At 57.3% G+C, this 25,656-nt stretch overlaps 1 protein-coding gene across 7 annotated transcripts in view; it reads right to left on the bottom strand.

The window, feature by feature from the left end:
* AGAP1 (ArfGAP with GTPase domain, ankyrin repeat and PH domain 1) overlaps nt 1-25,656 on the bottom strand; it is a 479,358-nt gene that overhangs the window by 159,372 nt on the left and 294,330 nt on the right. For all 7 annotated transcript variants that reach the window (XR_004958681.1, XM_036254517.1, XM_036254518.1 and 4 more), the window contains 2 exons: nt 20,072-20,176; nt 857-1,025 (listed from right to left, as the gene is read on the bottom strand). Coding sequence is in view for 6 of the 7 variants with exons in the window: in XM_036254517.1 (XP_036110410.1) it covers nt 857-1,025; nt 20,072-20,176 (274 nt within the window). In the remaining variant the exon portion in view is untranslated. The remainder of the gene's footprint in view (nt 1-856; nt 1,026-20,071; nt 20,177-25,656) is intronic.

Here is a 25,656-nt window from a genome sequence, read left to right as displayed (position 1 = left end):
TCACGCAGCGGTTGTTTACACCGCAGAGCTGGGGGCGGCATCAGCCTCCCTTCTAAGCATTTCGAACTGCAGACGGGGGACGTGCCGCTTCCCTGGGAAGCAGAGACACACGATCCGCTGCAGAACTGAAGACTTTTCTGGGAAGACTGGATGGAGGCTGGAGGGAGGAATGGGGCTTTGTGCTGGAGAAAGACACAGAGGTCCCGTGTGGCGGGAGTCGGATGTCCGGAGGAGGCCCCGGCCAGTTCTGACACCTTCCCTGACAAGCAGTCACGGGCGCTCAAAGCCAGGGAGCTGCCGTCGGGAAGACGCGGCCCCAGTGGACCATGACATCTGAAGGGCTTGCACCTGCCAGGGGCTTCGCTACAGACCTAACTTTGCGAAAACGCCAATTCTCGCTTAGAAGAGAACAGGAAAACTAACGCCGTGTAAAGAGTGACACGGCCGTCACAACATGGGTCCAATGGAGAATCTTAAATCTGCTCCAAATGGCCTTTTCACTTTTATTCACCTGGTCCCTACGAGCCAGTGAAGGCGAACCCTTGACCCTTTCACAATTCCCTCACGGCTTAAGACAGGCCCCGAAACCCTCAGTCACGGGTAAGACCGGACTTGCAACTACCCGGCTCCGGGCCAACCTCGCGGGCTGGTTTGCACAGCGCGACTCCCAAGGGCCCCATTGCCGGCTGGCAGTCAGAGCCCAGTGTGGAGGGAGGGTCACTGCTGGACAGGACGGGTCATCTGGACCCCAACCTACAACGCCTCGGTCAGCGTCTCCACGAACCCAAGGCCCAGCGGCGTCCTCCGGCCAGCACCACGCGCGCGGCGGCCACGCGGGCTTCCGCCGTCTGCTTACCTGAATTCGGTGAGATGTGTAAACTGCTCATGTCCTTGGCCAGGCCGTTGGTTTTGGGGCTGGAGATGGGCGCGCAGGCTGACGTAGCTCGAGGCGGCCTCTTCCCGGGGACTTTCACCGTGGTCCTCAGGAGGTCGATCTCCTTCCCGTGCACGTTCTGCATGTAGTCCTGCCCAGGGGTAAACAGCCAAGAGAGAGTAAGAAGGAGGCCGGTCACCATCGGGGACAAGACGTTCCAGCGGACATCGTGGGCCGCAACCCGAGGCCCCTTCCACTGGGCCGGCGGACGCGTCTGTCCAGTACAGGTGGCGTCGCCACGGTACTGAGGGCAGAGCTCCGAGTCCTCGGCTGACCTGGCCCTGGAAAGACGAGGCGACAACGCAAGCGCTCCCACCAAAGGGGATGAGCACCAGCTGGAGAAAATGATCGCAGGCAGGAAATCACACTACTCGAACCACGGCTCATCAGACGGCACCGGGAACCGGGGATCTCCCTGGACATATACCTACAAGTCCACGGGGTGGGAACCGTCCGGGACAGGAACCATGACCTTCCCGTCTCAGAGGGCAATGCCGTGAACACCTAGGTAAGAGGCTACGTGGAGGGACGTCCAGTGACAACCCCAATAACAGTCGAGCCTCTCCTTCAGGACCAGGGAGGTGGGGGGAGGCTGGTGGTACGGGCTTAAAACACGGAGGTCATGGATGGCAGGCCGCAAACAAGCGAGTCCGTTACGTGGCACTCAAGCGTGGCATTCTCCACGAGGTTCACGGTCCTCACACCAAGTACCCGGCTGTTCTCCACACGCCGCAGGTGAATGACCAGCAGTGACCAGGGAACCGCAGGGAAGCCAGGTAGTGACTTCTTTGGACAGTTAGTCAACGACTGAACAATTCAGTGTGGAGCAGACACTGGCTGGTGGGGTGGGTGGGGCAGGGGAGAAGGCGACTAGGAGCCGGGGGAGGGGCTGTCGGCAGATCAGGAGGCACTGACGATTTTATGCACCCTTTGGGTGACAAGCCCCCGTCTCTGTAGACATGTTATGAAATCAACACCGCGCATCGGGAAGGGACACTTTCGGAACCACTTGTGGGCGAATACATTTCACATGTTTTAAGACTAAGCAGGAAATGGTGCAAACAGATTCTGTCCTTGCAGAATCTTGGTGGGGTCCCTTTAGAATGCAAAGAGGAAAACCCCCTTAGTCTGTATTTAGTGTAAGCAACTGAGTTCAGGTCCACGGAATTTTTACAGACCTGCCAAACACCGGCGTGTGGGCTGCTGGGACCGAGGGCAGGTGGGAGGGTGTGCCGCGGGCCCCCAGCTGCCCACCCACAGCCAGCGTGATGCACAGAGAACCAGACACGTCCCGGAAGCAAAGTGCCCGTGAGGAGACCTCAGCCTGCGGGATGAGGACGTCAGCCAAGGTGTATCGAGGATGCTTCAGGGACCCAGAATGGGGCCAAGAGAAGGGTCCGGTGGCTACCGGGAAGAGAGCTGTGGATCTCTGAGTTGCAGGACCACGTCCCCATTCGGGCCGGTGAAGGGGCTGAGAAGCAGCTGCTGGTTTCTCGACGGGTGGGACGTTCGCTGGTAGGAGTGGAACAGAAAGGTTCCCAAGTACAAGATTCCAACACGGGGGGAGGAACCCAAACCAGGGACCTTGGACGGAGAGGTCCAAGAGCTCTCCGCTCCCCGTCTGCAGGGAGGAGGGCCAGCCTTGGGTGTCCAGAGAGGACACCTCACCCGCCACGCTCGGGAGATGTTCTGAGGGAGATCACAGCACTCGGGAAGGTTTGCCAGGCACTGGCCCAGGGGGAGATGTTCAGGGTCCCCAGAGACTTCCTGAGGACAGCCCTCTAATGGCAGAACAAGGTTGGAAAACCCAAGGCAGGGTGAGGAGGAGCGGGGGACAGAGTCTCAGGGAGAAGGGGTTAGGAGCTGCACGTCGTGGGAGGGAGGGGCGGGCTGGGCCCTCCTCCGGAGTCTGCCAGGGCCACCCTGGGCTGGCCAAGCTGTGCACTTCAGCTTCCAGGAGCTGCTCAGGGAGGGTCACCCCGACATCCACTGGGCAGGCTGGTGGTGGGAGGTGGGTGTCAGCCACGGCCATCTTGGAGGACAGTTGGGGGTAGAAAGGGAGGTTGTGTCCAGCTGGGAGCAGACTGAAGACTTCACATGGAAAGCAAGATGCTTAGAACCCTCCCCCACATATAATCGGCCATGAAAAAAGCCGAGGTTGTGAAAGGGTGTGGACCACAGATGTCAGGAAAGTTAGTCTCATTAAGTCAGACCGCAGGACAAGGCGGATGGCAGAAATCCAGGCAGACTTGAGACTCAGCTCGAGGTGCTGAGGATGGAACCCAAAGCAGGTCAGAGAAGACAGCGACCTCCGGCTGGGGCGGGGCTAAGAGTCAAGGTCATTCAAAAGGCCGTCCTTAAGCAGTGCTCACGCACTTGCATCAGCCGCCTCCTCGGAATACGCCAGGCCAAGTTTCACCGCCAGAGTTAAGGCTTGTGAATAATGAACTCCTTCTTGCACAGTTACTCCTTTAAAAATATCAACTTGCTATAACTTTCTTCTTTAATGCCGATTCTTAACAAATTAAAATACAATAACAGGAGTGTAATTGAGCATTTATCGCTTATGGGCTCCAAAATGAGGCTAATCAGAGAGTGAGTAAGCCTCAGCGTGGGCTCTTTTAATAGGCACGTCTTCACATACAATAACCAGGACGTGTTATTCAAAATCATAGAAATCTACGGAATGTCTCTTCTTCGGGTCTGAATGTGCCACGGGAACACATCTGTGTGGCTCCGCGTGGGCCGGGGGTCTGTTCTCTTCCCTGAGTTATCCGGGCGCTGAAACTTCACAAGGACTGACTGTAAAAAATAAAAATAAGCCAGAATATAAATCTGGCCTCTTTTATGTTTCAAGCCATCAAGACCCTTCCAGGTGGCGCTTGGGGAACAGGTGGGAAGTGGGGACACAGGTCTGCGGCTTCTGGTTTCTCCCAAGGGGAACGACACTGAGCTTCCTGTTTTTGAAATAACTCCCTTATCTTTTTCAACTCTCCCAGGCCTGGTATGGGAGGAATTAAAGCGACAACCATTAAACCATGTCACCCCTCAGAAGTGGGCTGTGCAGCCTGCCGGGTCCGAGGGAGGGACCTCCCTGGGTAAAATAAAGACAGCAAGCTCGATTTTGATATGCAAATGTGTCAGATACTACCCTGTTCCTTGTAGAAAATGCTGATGGGAGATAAAAGGGGAAAGAAACCTTTAACAAGGCATGAGGGTAATTCAAAGCCAAGTACTTTTAAACAGCACTTAACAAGTCCCTGGGGCCCACTCAAGAGCCAGGCCCCCCAGAGGTGCCATCTCCTGCCCCTCAACAGCTTGAAAAGTAGTAATTGCAAACCTATTTGCATTTTTCTTCTCAAGTTGTCCATGCTCATCATGTGGATTATTTTTTCCAAGCAGGCGCGGGAGCACGGGGACCCGTCCAGACGCCAGGATGGCTCCGCAGCCGCCTGCGTCCCCTTGCACCCGGCTCCGCACCTTCGCCATCCTTGTTTTTCGCGTTTCGCTCCTAATTATGTTGCATCTATTGCCGTACACTTAATTAGCTGCATTAATGTGATTTCTTTTCACATAGTCAAGCAATTAAGAGCTATGATTGAGTTTCATTCAATTAGCCTCAACAAACATGCTAATTGATGTCCCAGATGCAAATGAGCTGCAGGGAGAGGAACCTGCTAGTGAGTGAGAGCCACGGAGAACAGCCTTCAGCTGGCTGCCACCTTCTGTGGGGCTGCCACCCGGAGGGCCGGGGCATCCGCGCCTCCAAGTACCGGGGCCCCCGATACGAAGAACTGACTGACTGGCTGCTGGGCACCGCTGTTCTAAAATCCCACCGTCGTGTGTCCCCAGGACCAGGAGGTTGTCAACAGGGTAACGTTGTGCTCTGGCAAGGGGCAAAGAGATGGCCCACGATGGCATCCAAGTACCACAGGAGGCTGCTTCCAAAACACCCGTGCAGGAGTTCTCCCCAGAACGACCGAGGGGAAGACGCGCATGTCTTGTCCCGGGGACCCCAGAGCCCTGCGCGCGTGCCATGGCCTGTAGTTCTCAGTAAATGGCAAGTTCATCTTAGTCAGCTCTGGGGCGTCTGCCTCTCCAAGTGGAGCTCAAATACAGCAATCCATCAACAGTCCCTAAAAATACTCTCCGTCTATTGATTCGCACAGCCTCCCATCCGGACGTTACCTGTGGCTGTCTGTTGAAGGATGGCTCGATGCGTTCACAGGGGCGCCCAAAGCAGGCAGCGAGCCCTGAGCTATGCTGCAACGCGCAGGCGCGAGGACTGGCCTCCCCGGGCCAGACGTGCCTCGGAAGCCTCCGCTGTCCCGGTACGGACAGTGCAGTCGGCGTGACTCCAACTGTACACTGCCTTCTCAGGGGCATGCGGACACTTCCTGTTCATAATCAAACGGGGTGGGGGGGGGGGGAGGAAGGACATCTTTGTTCCAAGGAGGTTTTCCATAGAGGTTCTGGCTTCTCCCCGTACATCAATGTTGAGAAATTTAACATTTTACATCTACATGTAATAAGTTGTCTAAGTTAGATCCCTGACGACGTACTGATACTTGTGTTGGTTTTTTCACCGTGGTCAGTCTAACTGGGTCCCCCTCTGCATTCTCTGCCTCAGCAGTGCAGAAACTGAGGTTCTGGGAACCTGATGGGGGGGGGTGTCACAAGTTCAACACTATTTAAACAATTTCTTTTCTTCATTGATTTTAGAGAGAGAGGAAGGGAAAGGGAGAGAGAAACAGAAACATGGATGAAAGGGAACATCAACTGGCCGCCTCCTGCTTTGGGCCCACAACCTGGGCATGTGCCCTGACCGGGAATCGAACTGGCCACCTTTCGGTGCATGGTTCGACGCTCAACCACTGAGCCACTCCAGCCAAGCTCAACCCTATTTTTAAAATAATTCCAGGACACCGGCTACCTTTTCCACTTTGTTGCAATTTATTCCGATGTTGCTACAGTGCTGGCTCCTTGCCGAGACCCGAGGGAGCAGCTCCAAGGTGCACCACGGGGCTCCTGGTCGGGTTTACTGCCACGCTCTCAAATACGGACAGACAAGAACAGCGTCACTGGAGAATGTTCTCAGGAACCCCCAGGGCCCTGGCGGGGTGGCTCAGCTGCTTAAGGTGTCGTGAGATATGTCGAGTTTGCATGTTCGATCCCCAGTCAGGGCACGTACAAAAATCAATGAATTCATGAATAAGTGGAGCAACAAATCTCTCTCTCTCTCTCTCTTTCTCAAACCATTAAAAAAAGACCCCTCCTCCCCCACCCACACACACACAAAGTTGATTTTTTAAACATTTCAACCCTTGAGTACATCTTCTGAATTTTATGGGTGGTGACCTGAGAAGTATACACAGGGCCCTCCCGCTGCTTCCTGGAGGCTGAGTCACCTGCAGAAAGCACTCCCTCAACTGTTTGAGCTAGGGCCAAACGCCAGTGCTGCTGGGGTGACATTTTCACTTGAAGGAATGACCGTCGGACTCGATCACTACTCCGTCTTCAGTGTCTGGCAGGTATTTTCCTGAAAACAGCATTTGTGGCCAATGATACCATTTGAGCTTTCCCGACACAAGGAGGATTTTCAAAACCTGATGTCTTGCCATGAGCCTGACACCTCCCAAATGCCACGAGACTTCTCTGACAAGGTTGGCGGTGATGTCCATGTGATTTCTGGCCCTGACGTGATGAGTGTTGTCACATGGGAACCTGCACACCTCGGTGACACAGCACCCGAGACGGCTGATCCACAGAGGGCCTCCCTGCAGGGCGGGTCGTGGGTTCCGGTACAGCGGGGTGGGAAGATGCAGAAGCTGCTTCAGGTCCGTGCTGCAGTCCCAGTGTCACAAGATGTCACAGTGCAATGCCCAGGACCACACACAGTGACCTGAAACAGCTAGTCAAAAACTCCCCTTTCTAACAGGAAAACTGGATCAGGAGAGAGTTTCTTCATGCACTTTCACCAAAACCACGTATTGCCAGGGGCTCAAGGGAGCAGCAGACATGACAGCCCGGCCGCCTTTTATCAAAATCAGATTGGAAAGAGCTTCGGAAACACACACACACACACACACACACACACACACACACGATGCTCCTGCACGCCCCCTACTGGGAATCGAGCCCACAACCCGGGCAGGTGCCCTGACTGGGAATCGAACCAGGGCCTCGATGTTCTTGGGATAACGCTCAGTCCACTGAACCATACTAGCTGGGCAGGGAAATCATATTTTTCATAAAAAATCTTATTCATGCCCTGGCTGGTTTGGCTCAGCAGTTAGAGCGTCGGCCCACGGACCAAAGAATCCTGGGTTCGATTCCGGTCAAGGGCACATACCTTGGTTGTGGTTCGTCCCCGGCCCTGGCTGGGGTTGTGCGGGTGGCAACCAGTCGATGTGCCTCTCTTGAGTCAATGCTTCTCTCTCTGTCCCTCCCTCCCTCCCATTCTATCTGAAGATAAATGGAAAAATATCCTTGGGTGAGGATTAAACAAAAATCTTATTCATGGAATATCACATAATCGATAGCTTACCATTCTTATTTTAAATTTTAGAAATATTTCAAAATTTTGTTTCAATTTCTAACATGATAAATACTGATCGACATAATCCACAGAACAAACGTTCTTTCAGGTGCCTCAATTTTTAGGAGAGTGACGGGGTCCCGAGGCCAGCAGGTGTGAGAATGAGCAGTATGGCCTGATGGTCACAGAACAGCCAGGGCACCGAGCGGCGACCTGAGGCACAGGCAGGCCCACGACGGGAAGAGGGCAGGCGTGGTCCTCAGGTGAGCGGCTTCTCCTGCCGGGAAGGAGGGGCTCCCTCCCCCCAGCTCACTGCGCTCCGGCAACGTCCATGGTCGAAGATGAAGCGGGAGTTTGTCTAAGTTGTATTTTGAAAAACTCTTACTTCTGGGCTCAAAGAAAAACAGAAGTACGTAAGAGAAGCCACTGTTAGATGTGCTGCTGCTATTCCCAAACGCCACTCAACACTGCTTTCAGAGAAACTAATCCACAGACACGTACATCACACCATCGCTCAGAGACCAAGCAAATGTTCAGACCCAGCATTCGTGAGCAACAGTCTCCTCGACACAGCCGCGAGCACGGAGGAACGTGACACCCCAAAATGACCACGGAACTGTGGTAGAACTCTGAAGGGTCTTCTGCCGTGTCCTTTCAGATCACACGTCTCAGAGGGGATGAGGTCTTCTGCTCTCCCAAGGACGCTGTCCCGGGGCAGGATGGGAGGCAGGTTCACAGTGCAAACCCCGAGAAGCCCTTTGCCGGGGCAGCCAGCAGAACTCCAGGGGTGCACTTCCGGCGCTGGCTCCGTAGAGACCCCGTGGACTCGTGCCTGTGAACGCACATCAGTGTGGGGGGCCCCCACAGGACGGAGGTGTCCCGTGTGACAGAGACCGGACTCTTCACTCAGTGGGTGCTTTACCGGGCGTGGTGAAGTGTCGTGGGGGTCGGTGGGCAGGCTTCATGCACGCCGGAGAGCTCTGACCCCACGTCCAGGGGGAACCTTCCAGCCCATGCGCTCCCTACTTCGAGAGCCAAGGCCAACAGCAGCCCAGGGGGATCGGTTACTGTAATATAAGTCAAACGCAGAAAACCCCAACTGCATTATGAATACAGCTTTGCCGTGACTATGTGTCTTGATTGACCTGGTGTTCGGGCTTTCCCCGGCAAGGAGGGCTTCGCTCACTTTCGGGTCAAGTGGGCATCACCCGTGGAGGCCTGTGCGTGTTCCAACCGGGCCCGCACACAAGGACCGTGCGGGGCGTGAACGCGGCTTCCTGTCCGCCCCGCCACTGCGGCGCGTCGGAAGGCAGGCGGGAGCAGGGCTGCGCTGCACTGGGCGTCAGGGGGCCGGCTTCACCCGGGGCTGCGTGGCCACCTTGGTAACTCGAGACGGCCTGAGACGGCCGGACCCGCAGTCAGATCTGAGAAACTGGGGGCTATCCAGGGATCACCACCACAGTGACACTGGATCTATCTGAAACTCTTTGAAACTTGAGATTGCTTGCGGTGGATTTGCTGGAGTACAAGGCGCTTACAGACAGAGGGGCGTGCCCTCTGTAGACACATCTGTACACATCTGTCTCGAGAGCGCTCACGAGCGCCCGGCCTTGTCTTCCGCCGTGGGGCCCATCACAGGGCAGAACTGACCACTTCAGATTCTGCCCACCACACGATTGAAATACATGTAATTTTTAAACCTTCGCCGGGCCTGTTCAGAAGTCTTCCTGTTTATCTTTCTCCCCATGCTTTGCTTTTCCAGGTGTTACTCTGTTTCCCTAACACCAGTGCCGGCCGAGGAGGTCGACAGTCATAGAATCAGATTTATTTCAAGTGAAGAGCAGCCAGTTCACCGAGTCACAGAACTTTCTGGTTTCCTCAACTAAGCTCGTCTGCAGAAACCTCGGTCAGCTTCCTCCCGCCAGAGCACGGGCTCGGAGGGACAGCGCCGGGGTCCAGCCTGGGGTCCTGCAGGAGCTGTGCGCGCCGGGCAGGCCCCTTCATCATTCTGGGCCCATTTCCACATCTCTACAAATAGGGACCATAGCAGACCTCGCCCCATTGGGCTGCTGTGACGATTAACTCAGATAAAATATGAAGTCCTTGAAAGAATGCCAGGCCCTCAACATGTCAGCCCCTAGTACCCATCCAACTGGAACACCGGAGCAGCTGCCCCCTGGCCTGGCGTGGGCTGAAGGTGCTGTTCCCACTCGAGGACGACATTCTGACCTGATCGGCCATGAGGGTGACCTGCAAAGCTATTTTTCACTTCGTAGCATAAGAAAAACAAAAACAAAAACCAAAAAACTGTCCTCTGCAAACGTGTGACATTTTCTTTCTTTCTCTCCCCGTCTTCCTTTTTTTTTTTTGGTGGGGGAGGCATGTATTTGGTAGTCAGACACTTTTATTGCAAAGTGCCGTCTGGAAAAGATGCAAAACGAAACTGCTGAAATGCAAGGAAGGGACACGGAGGGAAACAAAGGCCCCTTCCCTTTGCTTATGGAGTTCAAAGGCATAACATGCAGACCCTGCAGCAGGCGGGAGCTACACTAATTTTAAAGCCATAAAGCGCTATCAAGTGCCCTGCGGGGCAGGACTGCACCGCCGCTCCCGGCACCTAAATAAGACACGGTTCATTTACTTCACAGCTTAGCCTAATGTAATCATCAGCGGATTTTAGCCTAGAGTTGTAACAGGCAAATAGCCGCTCGCGGAGGCGGCACCCCCAGCCATCGAGGGGGCCGCGGCTAGATTGCTGTTGATTAGAAAATTTTTCAGTTTTGACAAGCACTTAATGAACATAAATCGCACCTTGATTGGTTTCCATTTGGGGCCACAGGCACACCTGAGCAGGCCTCCCCACCTCCACCTCGCCCTTCCTCGCGAGGCCTCAGCAACCGGCTGGCAATCAGGTTGCGAGCCAGAGAGGAAAATATTTATAAAATACAATTATGAGATTCAATTTCTCAGCAGACGTGGAAGAACATTCCCTCACGACCCCCCACGTCCAGGCTCTCCCACTGAGTTCTCGGTGGTGACTTGCTGTCAGCGGAGAAAATGGATGGTTTTGATTTATTTACCTTTCGCAAGAATTTCCAGTCATAATCGGTAACACTCAGAAAGCCCCCCAAAAGGGAAAACAGAATGAGACGGACTGGGTACAAAGGAAGAAATGCCACGCTGAGAAGTCAAGGGCCGTCCTACCTGCGGTTCTCAACCTGGGGGTCGCGACCCCTTTAGGGGTCGAACGACCCTTTCACAGAGGTCGCGTAAAATATAACAGTAGCAAACCTACAGTTAAGAAGTAGCAACGGAAATGATTTTATAGTTGGGGGGTCACCACAACACGAGGAACTGTAGTGCAGGGTCGCGGCATCAGGAAGGTTGAGAACTGTGCTTCAAGACTCAAATGCACAAGCTACAAGGTTAAATCTGGGTATTCACACACACACGTATCCTTCATTTTCTCTTAAGTTCAGAAAAGCGAGAATTTTTCAATGAGCTCTGTTTAGCTGTTGAATGTAGAGGGAGATACAAAGACTTCAGTCGGGTTTCATGCCCCTCCCCCGACTCCGTGTTATCCGCACAACTCACAAGCATTCTGGCCCTTTCATTAGTGAACCCTAAAAACCCTCCAAACCCTCAGGGCTATACAAAATAAACAAGAAATTCCTTAGGCAGAAATAAGATTTTGATAAAGAGTCTGACTTTTCACCCTGGCCAGTTTTGCTCAGTGGTTAGAGTATCGGCCCGCGGACCAAAGAGTCTCGGGTTCCATTCCGGTCAAGGGCATGTACCTCGGTTGTGGGTCAGTCCTCAGCCCTGGTCAGGGGCGCGCAGGAGGCAACCAACCGATGTGTCCCTCTCATGTCCATCTCTTTCTCTCTCTCCCCCATTCCCACTCTATCTGAAAATAAATGGAAAAATATCCTCGGGTGAGCATTTAAAAATAAACAAACAAACAAACAAACCTGCGCAGCCCGGGAAAAGAAGAATCTGGCTTTTCGGTGTGTGTATAATAAGAGGGATGAGCTTTTCAGTCGCCATTTTTCTTGCCAAAGTTCTAGCTGTTTCCTGAAAATACAGGGTGTCCCCCCAAAATGCATACGGGGCGTCTCGAGATTCTATGACACTTTAAAAACGAAATGTATTTTAATAAACACCGGCCTTATAATTAGGCTTTTCTCGTGTACACGTTTTGGGGATAACCTGCACTTATACCGCTGTGGCAGTACCCCTCCATGGGACTGTAGGCAGTGACATACCGGAGAGGCAATTTGTCATAGTCTCTGAACAACGGCAAAATGATCTCCCAAGTTATCTGAAGCTAAGACAGAAACAGCCCCACCCCCACCCCCACCCCGCCACTTGGCAAACACAGGGACAGCCCCCGTGAGCAGGACTCGGTGGGCGTGCGCATTCCTGCGGGTTCCAGACCATCCTCTAGGTTGTCACACTGCTGTCCCCCTCGACGTGCGTGCCGGGACCCAGCACACGTCGGCGGTTTCTCAGTCAGGGCCCTGCTCGGGGTGGGCGTCTCCGAAGCCCAGGCGCCCTCTGCTCCTCCCACGTCCCCGTGTTTACGTTCACACCTCAGCTCCAAGGAGAAGTCTGCGAGCCCCGTCCCCACGGCACTGTTCGCCCCGGCCGAGAGGGGGAGGCAGCACCCACAGACGCAGGGATACACGAAATGCGGTCCGTCCGCACCGGGGGCATCGCGCGGCCTTAGAAAGGAAGGACATCCTGCAACAGGCCGCCGCCCGAATGAAACGGGAAGACGTTATCGTCCAGGCAGGCAAACGCCGTGCGGTTCTGCTCCCCCGAGGTGTCCGGAGTGGTCACTTCATGGAGACAGCGAGCAGAAGGGCAGGTCCCGGGAGCAGGGGGCGGGGAGGGGGATCCGCGTTGGATGGAAACGGAGCTTCCGTTTTCCAAGATGACCAAGCTCCGGAGCACGGCTGGTCACCAACGTGACGGTACCTAACGCTCCTGAAGCGTACACGCGCGAGTGGTCTGGTAAATTGTAAAACTGCATGTGATATGTGTTTTACCAGAATTTAAAAAGACAACCAGAAAAACACGAACAACGCCAACAACCTTAGCTCCTCTCCCACTTGGAGACCTGGTCCTGGCCCAGTGGGAGTTCCAAGGCGCAGCACAGAGAGTGGGGAAGGGTGGCTGCCTGCTGGGCACTGGGCGGTGCTGCCCGGGCTGGGTTATGCCCACAGGCGGGTCTGCGAGTTCACAGGCAGGGTTTGGGAAACCACCTTCTTAAAGGTGATTTCTGGGGTCTTCCTGGGAGAACCACCAGGGAGGAGGGAAGGCCACGACCAAGACTGGGGTGCAGAGGGGGAGCCAGCCGACAACTGCCTTGCTCCACAGGGTCACCTCCAGGCCACCAAGCCCCTCCAGTGAAATGTCTGAAATGCCCTTATGTTTACGGGGGTTACTCGTATTTGAATGACAACTACCAGCAGGGGGTGCACACAAGAGCTGTTCTCACAACAGGGGCATCTCCTCCTTTTGCTTCGTTAGCTTCACATCACTAACGGAGAGAGGACTTTCTGTGTGATGTCCAAACTAGAAACCTACTGAAATCGGCGTTCTGAGATGGTCGAGCTTGTCTACGGATGTGAAAACAGAGACCCAAACGTCCACGGCGTGCGGAACCCAGGCTTCCTGCCGCCGGAACGAATGTGTCTAAAAATGAACGTCCTGGGGGAAGAAAAGTCTGGGCAGCGCAGACTGCGAAAGACCATGTCAGCCAGGTGCGTCAGCCAGGTGCGTCAGCCAGTGCATCCACCAGGTGCGTTAGCCAGGTGCATCCACCAGGTGCATCAGCCAGATGTGTCAGCCAGGTGGGCCGTTCCTTCCACCATAAGGAAGCTGGGGAGAGCCGTCCCGGCCAGGGTACCGGGAATTCCTGGGCTCGGCCGCGGCCACCAGCTGACCCTCACAGGTGCGCTCAGGAGTCGCAGCACACGCCTCGGTCAGCAGGAACGTGAGCCGGGCCCTCGACGGCTGCGCTCGACACGAAGATGGATGGGCAGTAGTGCTGAGCTGTGGTGCCCTGAGGTCCAAGCTCTTTCTCATTATCCCTCCACTTTTCTATCAGATGCTCCCTGGGGCTCATCTTTACGTCCACAGCACAGGCTGCCCTTCGCCCGGCCCGGCTGGGAACAGCCGAGTGTCAGAAAACTACGAGACACTCACGCACCCCTCAAGAAAGGCAGGCACCCGGGGCCGCGGAAAGGTGTGTGGACAGAGACACGGAGCACTGTGCAAGTCTCGCCTCTCAGCTTCCCATCTTCTGTAATGTCTCCGGCTGCCTTTGCAAAGCGCCAAGTGGAGCGGAAGGGGCAGGTGAGCTGGTCGGTCCTGAAGGCAGGGTGACCAGTTTGTCCCAGGTTGCCCGGGACGTAGCACCGAAACTCCTGCACCCTGGACACAGGCAGTGGGCACCTCCTTGGAGGGTCTTCGTTATTTGGGTTGGGCTTTCCAACCGCCGTTGAAACGGGGCGATCGGTTCTATTTCACTTAACACCAGCGTTTTGAGAGGCGACGAACCAAACGACGTAGGTTTATCCGCGAAGTCTTTGTCTCACCACGTGGCTGCGCCCACCCAGCAGCTCCGATTTCGAAACAGGTTTTCCCTTAGAAGCCAACTGACTGCTTCAGCCTCAGTTTGCCGAGTTGCTGGGTGAAAACTGCGGAGCTGCACGCTCCGAGACGGCACCGCGACCTTTCACGGGACAGTGCCCTCCCGCTTCCCACCTGGCGAAGGGGCTCCTCCTCCCGATTCCCAGACACTGGCCGGTTCTCCAGGTCCTTCAAACGTCCACCTCCCAGGAGGGGCTGGGAGGCACGCAGAGGGGAGGGCTGAGACCAGAACCTCCTGGGCAGGCTCCAGCTTCTGAAAAGAGGGGCAGCCCGGGTGCAGCCGGGACGACCTGGGGAACACATTCGCTATAACTGGGGTGCTTGGCCACCCTGCCCCCACCGAGCCCTGGGGCTACCATGGGCACTTGCTGTAGGAACCACTGGTCTTGGGGACACCTGGGGCGGAAAGCCACAGTCACACCTTCCTCCCTGCCGTGTCTCCTCCTCTCTACTTACAATGTAGGCGTACAGGACCCGACCAGCCCGGGGTGGCCACGGCCCCTAAGCCTTTGGGGGGAGGCTGAAGGAGGCCGGGACACTGGCAGTGGGTGAAGGGGGAAGGAGGCCGGGACACTGGCAGTGGGGGAAGGGTGAAGGGTGAAGGGTGGGCTAAGACCTCTTGGAGCACAGAGGGAGTGGATCTGGAGTCTAGAAGCATTCGTAGTATCAACTTTTTTTTTGAATCCTCACCTGAGAATATTTTTCCATTTATGTTCAGATAGAGTGGGGGGGGGTGAGAGAGAGAGAGAGAGACATAGATGTGAGAGAGACACGTTGGGTTGCCTCCCGCACAACCACATCCAAGGTAGGTGCTCTTGACCGGAATGGAACCTGCAGCTCTCTGGTCCACGGGCCGACGCTCTAACCGCTGAGCAAAACGGCCAGGGCCCTAGCACCCACTTTCAGAGAACGTCCTCAGGCTGGGCTGGGTCAGCGTTTTGCCCCACTTCACTCCGATCTCCAGAGAAGCGATCACTTCCTGGGCCCTGACCGCGCACTGGGGTCTGGCAACGCGCTGGGGTCTGACCGCACACTGGGGTCTGGCAATGCGCTGGATTATGACCGCGCACTGGGGTCTGGCAATGTGCTGGGGTCTGACCACACACTGGGGTCTGGCAATGCCACCCGGCTGCTCACAGACGAGCCTCTCCTGTCCAGGGGAATGTTTCCAAGGGCGGGAAGCATGCCTGGGGCACACAGCTTCCTTCAACACCCCTCGCTGGGCGGGGAGGCCCAGGGAGCCTGTGCTCGGAGTGACAGACACCAAGACAGACAGCAAGCTGTGGGGCCAGGGCGGTGCTCCCCTAAACATGAGCTGAGCTTGCGGCTGGGGGTGAGCAGCAGAAACACACCCCTAGGATGACGCCATGGAACTGGCAGATCCGAGGGCCCAGGAGACAAGGGGACTAGAGGGAAGATGTGAAGAAGGGGAGTCTGAAGCGACGGTGACCGGTGGGAAGTGACAGGGAAGGGCCATCACCCCGCTCAGGTCCCCGGCTCACAGCCTGCACGCGCGGGGCCCTGCCCTGGTCCGCAGAGGTCAGCGCTGGGGCGCTTCCTGGCAGCTGGCCTGTTCCCACACCAGCCTCACAGGGGCCCCAGGGGCGCTGCAAAGCCTGATGTCCCCAATCTTCGACGGGCGGCCCGTCCGCAGCTGCGGTTTCAAGGAACTGTCAAGTGGTGGGTTCGTCTTCTGCCACGCCAGGGTCTGCACGGCACCTGCCTGGGGTCCACAGTGTGGCCCGCGTCCACGGCGCGCCCGGTGACCGGAACCCCTGCAGGGACCCCTGTGGAACATGGAACCCGTTCCCTGAGACCTGGGAGAACTCTCCCCTAAGGGCACCCAGTGCAGACGTTCAAACGCACTTCCCAGAGGTGTCGGCCACCTCAGGAGACGGGCCCTCTGCTGCTCCCGCAGGGCCCAAAGCAAGGGGATGCTGGAGCCCCGCTGCTGCTCGGGCCTCATGCCAGCAAATCACACTGATGGGAGTGGTCCGGGGGCGGGGCAGGGACGGGCTGGCGGGCCACCCTGTCCGCCGGCAGCACACTCTGCCCCGGCCCACCCATGGCCCTTGCTCGCCTGTCTGCCCAGGAGCCAGAGGGGTGCTCACCTGGGAATTTAATTTGGCGGCTCTGGCAGGAGCAACACAGACTGGCACTTGGAGGACCAGCCGCACAGACCGTGCCGCGGGTAAGGCAGCAGTGCTGAGGGCCAGCTCTCCCAAGCACCTGCACCTTCCCCAAGGGGACCAGTCGAGGGACGAGGGGCCTCGCCAGGCCGGCCTTCCTATGTCCTCCTCATTTCCATAGAAACGGTTCAGTCGTTGACTCTCGAGCAACCGTCCTTGTGTTGAGACCCCCGCCCAGCTCGCCGGGTTTAACACGACGGCCAGGTCCCGGTGGCTGGTGATGGAGCCAGGGTCCCGCCCGGCAGGGCCAGGGGCAACACGCGTGTGCACAGGGAATACACGTCTGTGCTGACGTGCAGAGAGCCCCAGGTGACAGGAACGTGCGGGTCCGGAAGGGCCGCTGCAGGGCCCCGCCTCCCACCTGTTCCAGTCCTGCGAGGCTGAGGACCCCGGCCCGGCCCATCGAAATGCACTACCCGATAGAACCTGGGCCCCGAAAAGCCCGTCTTTCCGTTGTGGTGAACACAGGACCTGACTGGAAACTCAGTCGTATACACCAGCAGCAGCTCAGGTATCCCGGGACCGAGACCCTCGCCACCTGAGTGTTCTTGCTCAGCAGGTTCTCTCCCTGGGCTCCCTGGAGGGGGCCAAGGGCTATGCCACCTGAGGTCAACGCACACCCCGGCTCTCTGACCGGTAGCAGAGTGATGGCCAACAAGGATGAAACCCAGAGCCACCCTTCTGGGCAGATTCCCCCAATATGACCATTTACGCCATCGTCACACGCGGCCAACGAACTCTCCTGCGCGGTCTTCTGGCCACAGTAGATACGAAGATGCTTAGAAAGTGGCAGGTACGGCCCTGGCCGGTTTGGCTCAGCGGTTAGAGCGTCCGTCTGCGGTCCGGAGAGACCCGGGTTCGGTTCCTGCTAAGGGCACGTACCTTGGTTGCAGTTTGTCCCCGGCCCTGGTTGGTCATGCGGGTGGCAGCCACTCGATGTGTCCCTTTCACATCGATGTTTCTCTCTCTCTCTCTTCCACTCTATCTGTACAAAAAATGGAAAAATGTCCTCGGGTGAGGATTTAAAAAAAAAAAAAAAGAAAGTGGCAGGTATGGTGCAATTGGGCGTCACGGAGAGCGTCTGGCCCCCTCGCCTTCTGAAATTGTCCAGCCCAAAGTCACTGGGCCGCTCTTCACCGTGCAGAACGTGGGCACTGGGCTTACAACCTGTCTGAACGCCCCTGAACTTCTCAGTACGAGGGGTCTGGACTCTGCCCAAGGGCAGCCCCTGGATGCCGCTCCCCAGTACGATCCAAAGACCCCCAGACTAACTCAGCTCGCAGGGTCTGGCTCCCCGCACCTCAGCACAGAATAGATGCTCGTGGCACCTGTCAGAGTACACCTGGGGCTCACTGTCCCCCAAAGCTCGGTTGTGGAAAGAGAATCGAGGCAGGATGACAAGGTCATGCCGTCTCTCCACTCTCTGGGGACCCCAATCATGCGTGGATCCAGCCACTCCCTTGGGGAGCTATGCACCTGAGCCAGTAACCCCAGCTCCCGGGACACTGGCGTGGACTGGACTGCACTTTGAGATGCCGTGGCTCTGGCTTGCCACGTGATTACGTGACAAAGCCCACGGTGTTCCTTTTCGTGCTCCAGTAACATCCACGCACGCGTGTTTGAGAGAAAGGGACAAACGCCAGGGACCTCACGAGACGAAGCCTGTGCGAGACGCTTCTGAAGGACTGAGACGATGCGACCCAGAGACTGGCACGTACGCCGGCAGTGGTCCTCCTGCAGGAATTTTCCGGAACACACAGCTGCTGTTGTTTTTCTCTTTGGCAAGAAGCAGCAAAGGTCCCTGTGGCCAGGCCTGGCCTGGCAGGTGACAGCGAGGTGCCTGGAAACGCATCATCGATCAGACCTCATTTTTCTGCTCAGAGGGTCCAGCGAGGAGGGTTGTCTTGGTTCCACTTTTCTCTCTAAATGGCATCAAGCCACTGGGGCGATGATGAGACCTTTGTTCTCTGACGGGTCTCAGGGAGAAGCAGCCAGGAGACGGCAGCCGCCCCGCCGGTGGGCAGGGCCGGGGAGAGAACCCCCTGACGGCCTGTGCTGCTTTGGGGTTCTGACGGGCAGAGGGGTGCCGGGGGCTGGAGACCCGGACAGGCAGCGTGGCCTCAGGCAGGCCTCTTGGGGCTGGTGTTACGTCTCTGATTTGGAGGCCACCTGACTCGAATCCCCAAACAACCCCGAATAAACCAAGCACGAAGGATTTCCTCAGAACCATCGAGAATGTCCACCCGCGAGGTTTTCCCACCAACATCAGACACGTCGGGAGGCCAACGAAACTCCTGGCCTCGAGCAGGCTCTGAGAGGGGAGGTCACTGCCCCAGCACAAGGGGGGCAGTGCCCCCCGGCAAGGACACCGCTCCTACCTGTCACGTTGGAATAGATTTAATATTTTCATTCATTCATTACGCTTATTTTTATTCATTCATATATTTAATTTATACTTATTTAAATGTTCCTGAGGGTGCGGTGGACAGGCCCCTGCGATTGTTGCCAGAGGGGTAAAGCTGATACCATTCCCAGGAATTCGGCAACATGCACCCCACGCCGGTCAAGGCCAGCACCCCGAGTCAGGAGCCCGACTGCCAGGAACCTGTCGGAGGGGAATGGACGCAGGCAGAGACGCGACTACAAGGCGCTGATTACTTACTGGTGAACGTCATCCCAAGTACATTTATTTGGAGATAGTGTGAAATGCAGCAGGACGTATCTTATCTGCATGGTGGACATTCTATGACCGTGAAGATGGGGGTACACAGGCCCATTTACTCGCTGACATGCGAAAGAGTGTGTGATCTGTCACAATCTAAGCGAGGGGACCACAGGTGACCCACCCTTGTGGGCGGAGAAGCACACAGCGGCTGGGAGCATGCCCCCCCCAAATGCCAGCGGTCATGCTCTCCAGGTGGCATTTTGGGGTGATTTTCATTTTCCTCAATATGTTTATTTCTAATTTCTTGTCAATAACTGCGATCTTGAAAAGCATTTACATTTTTAAGTTAAGAGCTGAACGCAGCGATACAATCAACTGACCAGTTAACATTAAATATTCCACCCTGTACGTCTATCTATCTCAAGACAGATTAAATATGCCAGGTTCACGGAAGGTGTTGCCAGGGGGCCAACACCCCATCTTCAGATTTTATCAGGGCTCCCTACAGACTCTCACTGTGGGCAGAGTGTCTGCCTTTCCCCCAACGGTAAGATTCATTCTGTTTCCGTCTCTCGCGCATAAATCACCGATGCAGCAGATCTCATTAGCACTCCGCGGAAGCGGCTTTCGCCTTAGGAACTGGTACGTGTTCTTCTCGGACGATAAAAGCCGAGTCCCGGTCTCCATGGAACTTACTGTTGTCTCTCCTCGGCCGCCAGAGCGAGGCCTGGCTTCCAACGCACCCGTGTCCCTCCGTCCAGATGCAGAGAGGAGGTCTCTGTCCTCCCTTCTCCTTCACTACGTGCGCCTGTGCTTTTACTCACCTTCAATTGACCTCACCTGTGCTTGCTACTGAACGTCTGTGTCGGTGAGTCCGAGAGCCCCCGGCCGCCGTCGGGGAGACGGAGAGCAAGACGCGGGATCTGCCCGCGGGAGGGGATTATCCATCCCCAGCTCTGACCTCAGAGGCAGAGGCAGTGGCCTGACTCTGTGAGCACCCACGCCACGCCCCCCACGCCACGCCCCCACACCACGCCCCCCCACGCACAGGTGTGCTCCCGCTCGGCCCCCGGGGTGACACTCACATGCAGACTGGGGTGGTAGGTGAGCACCCCGTTGTCGCACAGGGTGACGTACTTCTTCTTCCACTCTTTGTTCAGCGACTTGCCGCTCCGCTTCAGCAGCATGCCCTGCGGGGAGAAGGAGCCAGAGGTGAATCCGGGTCGCGTGTGAGGTTCTTTGAAAAGTAGGCACATTGGTCGTTTTTAAGAACTGAAAACTCCCATTTTAACACTGCTTACGTTTAGCTCGGTGATTTGGTTTTCTCCTCTTTTCTGTACACCGCACACACGCGGACAATTCCCTACGGTGCGGACGGCTGTCGAACTGGACACTGTGACACCATGTTCACAGCCGCAACGCAAGCGCCTGGCGTGCTCCCCGCGCCCCTCGTGAGCACGCAGGGGTGCTGCAGCAGGTTTTAGGGAAGGAACCCTAGATCCCTGTCCTAAAAACAAGACGTGCACTGTACCCTCACCTTACGACATCGGTCCATGAGAACACTTTATTCTGAAGTCATTAAGAATAAACTTCCGTTTGCCGACGCGGCGGCAGCATCTAACAGACGGATCGTGTAGAATTTACTTAAATCTATTTTTAATGGAAATCGCATCAGGGCTCCTTGAAAAGCACCCAAAGTCTGAAACGAACACGGTACCGAAGCACGTGGACCGCAACCGTCCTAGACGGCAGATGGGAACCTGTTCTCGTTCGAAGTCCAGTGCCCAGCAGACCTCGGCCCTCCCTGGGTCGGAAGCCGACGGGCAGCACGGAGCGCTGTTGGGCACATGTTCCCACTTCGGCTTCGCGCCCGCCCCGCTCAGGCGATGCCAGCTCGACCCTTCTCCTCCGGACTGTTCTCCCTGCTGCCCACGTCAGCTAAGGACACGGAGGCCCCTCCCTGCCCATTTATAAAGTCACAGGACCGCAGTTCTGACCGAGAGGGCGGAGGACGGATGCTTGTTAATTCCCCGGGACGGGCGGGGGGAAAGCTGTGGACAGACGGTCTGACACCCCGAAGACGGAAAGGTGCCCTTGCGTGTCCGTGGAGGTTGTGCGGCGTCCATCAACCTCCTAACTCTGCTCCCTCTTGGGACCACCACGGGGCCAGGGGCAGGAACCAAGCAAGTGGTTTGATGGGATACTGAAGTTCAAATTCCAATTAATTCCCAGTATTAATTACCAATATTGTGACGATCCTGTTGTTTTGTAAATGGCGAATGTCACAAATAGAATGGATTGTGTGCCAGCCTGGGACTCTGGTCACTATTTAAATATTGTTTCTGACGGAGCCCGGCCGGTGTGGCTCCGTGGCTGAGCGTCGACCCTGCACCAAGAGGGCGCCGGTTCGATTCCCGGTCAGGGCTCAGGCCCAGGTTGTGAGCCCGAATCCCAGTGCAGGGCATGCAGGAGGCGGCCCATCAATATTCTCTCATCGATGTTTCCATCTCTCTCCCTCTCTCCCTTCCTCTCTAAAACAAAGAAAAAAAAATTTTTTTAAAATATTGTTTCTGGGGGAAATATTTCAAAGTTGAAGTGACTCACAGTGAACTTTTGGTATATCACTTTTTTGCAAGTTATTATTTTTTAAAAACCAACATGTAGCAAAACACGGCATCCCTTGATTTCTGAGAACCTAAACCACCAGACACGAAACAGGCCCCGAGGCCCCGAGCGCGAACGGCCCGAGGAGACGCCGGCTGCGTTCCAGGGACATGCGTTCCAGGGCGGGAACCCGCGGGCTGGTGGGACGGCAGCACATCTGGGACCCCACAACGAATATGAAGTGGCTGAAGATCATTAAACCGCCTCCCAATGGGACAGCTAAGATTTTCAAACACCGCCATCCAGTGCAGAGGGGTTTCAGCAACACCAGGGGCCAGGCCACTGCGGCGTCACTGGTCACCGAGAGCTGCTGGGGCTTCAGAGAGCCCTGTCCCCCCACGCAAGAGAAACACAGGCCACCCCTGGGCTCCGGTGGCGGCCGGCTTGCGGGTGCGGCCATGAGCAAGCCACACCCACACTTCTCTCCCCAGCGAGGACTCCAGGACATACTTCTACGGGGAAACATTCCAACCGGGAGGTGACGTGAAGAGGTGTCGTCAGTGGGGAACCAAGGCAGCTGCTTGGTCTTGGTGCCAGGAGAAAGGACTGTCTTGGTGAAAGTCCAAGCCCGACACCCTTCATAAACCCCATGGTTCCGTGGAGGGTCACCTCGATGACGTGCTACTCAAATGCTGCGAGTCAGCGGGGCCGAAGGACACCTGGCGTCCTGGGAGCCGTACTCCTGCCCTTGGCCCAGCGGGTTTATTACCCAATCCCATCGCGGTCCCCCGAGAAGACTGTGGGGACTGAGCCTCGGCCGCCCTGTCCCTGCATCACAGCCGCTCCGAGGCTGGTGCCCAGCCGCCAGCTTCTGTTCGCGGCCCGAGCGCTCACCCGTGCCCACGCGACTTAGCTGCTGTGGTCACTCTCACCCCCGCCCCATCAGCAGCAGGTCGGGGTAGCAGAGTTACTAGCTCCTCGTTACAGACAGGACGGCCACGCAGGTGAGGTCGTCGCTGGCTGATGGGCAGCGCCAGGCCCAGCCGTCCTGCCCTCTCTAGTCATGTCACTGAGCTGGGGTGCCAAGGCTACGTGTGGGCGAGGACCCCAACGGGTCCCCATCTCGGCCTGGCCGAAAGCCTGCAGTCCTGACCCAGCAGCTCGTCCTTCCGGAGCACAGACACGGCACCCGAAGGGGCCAGGATCCTGGCGGGACCGTCGGCCCGATTCCCCGCTGGGGCAGTGAGACTCCTCCCCTGCGGGACCAGGATCCTGGCGGGACCGCCGGCCCGATTCCCCGCTGGGGCAGTGAGACTCCTTCCCTGCGGGACCAGGATCCTGGCGGGACCGCCGGCCCGATTCCCCGCTGGGGCAGAGACTCCTTCCCTGCGGGACCAGGATCCTGGCGGGACCGCCGGCCTGATTCCTCTCTGGGACAGAGACTCCTTCCCTGCGGGACCAGGATCCTGGCGGGACTGCTGGCCCGATTCCCCGCTGGGGCAGAGACTCCTTCCCTGTGGTGATGAAGGTCTTGGCTTTGTCTCATTTGCACAGTGAGAACCAACAAGCACCATCTCACAAACCCCAGGTGTTCCTTCCAATGGAAGGGGCTGCTAGGAGCTGGAGGACACCAGACATGCCTACCGGGCGGAGCACAGCGCCCAGGCTGAACAGGGCGCGTGCACGAGCAGGCCCTGGACGCGTGGGGAGGACCTGCGGGACACAGCATCCCGGTGCCCATGTCCCCAGAGGCCCTGGACTCGTGGGGAGGACCTGCGGGGACACAGCATCCCGGTGCCCGTGTCCCCAGAGGCCCTGGACGTGTGGGGAGGACCTGCGGGGACACAGCATCCCGGTGCCCGTGTCCCCAGAGGCCCCGGACGCGTGGGGGGTACCTGCGGGGACACAGCATCCCGGTGCCCGTGTCCCCAGAGGCCCCGGACGCGTGGGGGGTACCTGCGGGGACACAGCATCCCGGTGCCCGTGTCCCCAGAGGCCCCGGACGCGTGGGGGGTACCTGCAGGGACACAGCATCCCGGTGCCCACGTCTCCAGAGGCCCCGGACGCGTGGGGGGTACCTGCAGGGACACAGCATCCCGGTGCCCACGTCCCCAGAGGCCCTGGACGTGTGGGGGGTACCTGCAGGGACACAGCATCCCGGTGCCCACGTCCCCAGAGGCCCCGGACGCGTGGGGGGTACCTGTGGGAACACAGCGTCCCGGTGCCCACGTCCCCAGAGGCCCCGGACACGTGGGGGGTACCTGCAGGGACGCAGCATCCCGGTGCCCGTGTCCCCAGAGGCCCTGGACGTGTGGGGAGTACCTGCGGGGACACAGCATCCCGGTGCCCGTGTCCCCAGAGGCCCTGGACGTGTGGGAGGTACCTGCGGGGACGCAGCATCCCGGTGCCCGTGTCCCCAGAGGCCCCGGACGCGTGGGGGGTACCTGCGGGGACACAGCATCCCGGTGCCCGTGTCTCCAGAGGCCCTGCATGCCCCAGAGCAGGTGGAAACGGACGGCTTTACACTGTGCACGGAACAAGGGTCAGACCCGACGTGTCTGCGGGCCTGAGGCAGGTGCACTTCGGTCTGTGACCGCCGGCCGGGCGTGGGAGTCACCGGGAGTAGGTAGCGAGGACTGAAGGTGCTGGACCTCCCACAGTGGGGCCACCTGGGGCCTCCATCCCACCACACAGACGACAGCCACCCACAGACCCGCTTCCGAAGGGTGGTCCCGAGAGCCCCCGACTGGGGAGTAATGCTCAGAGCTCTCTGACCTCTGGGTCCTTGCCTGCCTTCCACTCGGGCACCTTGAACACAGGTGCGCCCCACACCAGGGGGGCCGGCACACATGTACTGCCCGCCAGACCAGCGAGCAGAGCCCGTCCCGGACACGGCGCCACGGGGCTCCGACGAGCGCAGGGCCAGGCGGCCGGAGCAGCAGGACACACTTGTGTGACCAGAGGTTCAACCGGACTCAGGAACAGCTTTTGTGGATAAAACGTGTTATTTTTGGCTTTTTTTTTTCTTCTTTCCCTGCTTAAAGGAATTCTGCCCACTGATTTTTTTGGATTGCTTGTTGGTTAATCCTCACCCGAGGATATTTTTCCATTGATTGTTTTAGAAAGAGCGGGAGGAAGAAAGAGAGAAACATCGACGTGAGAGAGACACATGAACTGGTCGCCTCCTGCAGGACCCTGACCAGGGCTGGGGATCAAACCTGCAACCCAGCTACATGCCCTTGACCGAGAATCAAACCCTTTGGTCCTTGAGCCGACGCTGGAACCATGGAGCCAAACCGGCCAGGGCTGCACGCTGATTTTTAAAGAGGATTTGTACCGAGTGAGAATCATAGAATTTCAGAGTCTTACAAAGACATCAGGAGTTAAACCATTCCCTCTTGACGCTCTAGACTTATATTTTCGCATGATCGCTGCCCAGTTTCCCCGTCCCTGCTCGAGCACCCCTGTGTCAGGGAGCCCGGGGCTCTGCCCAAGCAGGGTCCGCTGCCCTCTGGGGTGCGCCTGGTCCAGGTGGTGCGGCTGCACCGAGCAGAGCCTCTCCCAATGTGCCTTACTTTCCAGGACCAAGGGGTCAGCGGGCCACGCGGCTATCAGCCAAGCCTCCAGTTCTCCGCCGCTGTGTGACTCTCCCCTGAACTCAGGATCCCCCGAAGTGCTGAGGGGAGAGAATGAACCCACCGGCCCCACCCCGGGACCAGAACAGGCCCTCATTGCACCAGGCCGGGGTCCCCACGCCTCTGGCCTCTGGGAAGTAGACGCTTCCTACTCTCACCACCAAGAAACTGGAAAACCCTAAAAATAGCTCCTTTTCAACTCTGCAATCCCACCAGCCAGGGGGTGACGGAGGCCAGAAGGCTCTCCGCCCGAGACACGGGGCGCGCCGTTCCCATCGGCGAGTGGACACGGTCTTCATGATCCTGAGTCTCTCTGATCCCGCGTGACCCGGGGCAGAAGCGCAGGGCACCATGTCACAGTACACACGCAGCCCATCCTTCAGCTGCCGCTTCAGAACATGTCAAACCCGCCTCTCGCTTCAGACTGTGTC

This window comes from Molossus molossus, unplaced genomic scaffold, assembly GCF_014108415.1.
Source record: "Molossus molossus isolate mMolMol1 unplaced genomic scaffold, mMolMol1.p scaffold_m16_p_11, whole genome shotgun sequence".
NCBI classification, from domain to species: Eukaryota; Metazoa; Chordata; class Mammalia; order Chiroptera; family Molossidae; genus Molossus; species Molossus molossus.
This window is presented reverse-complemented; position numbering and strand designations above follow the sequence as displayed.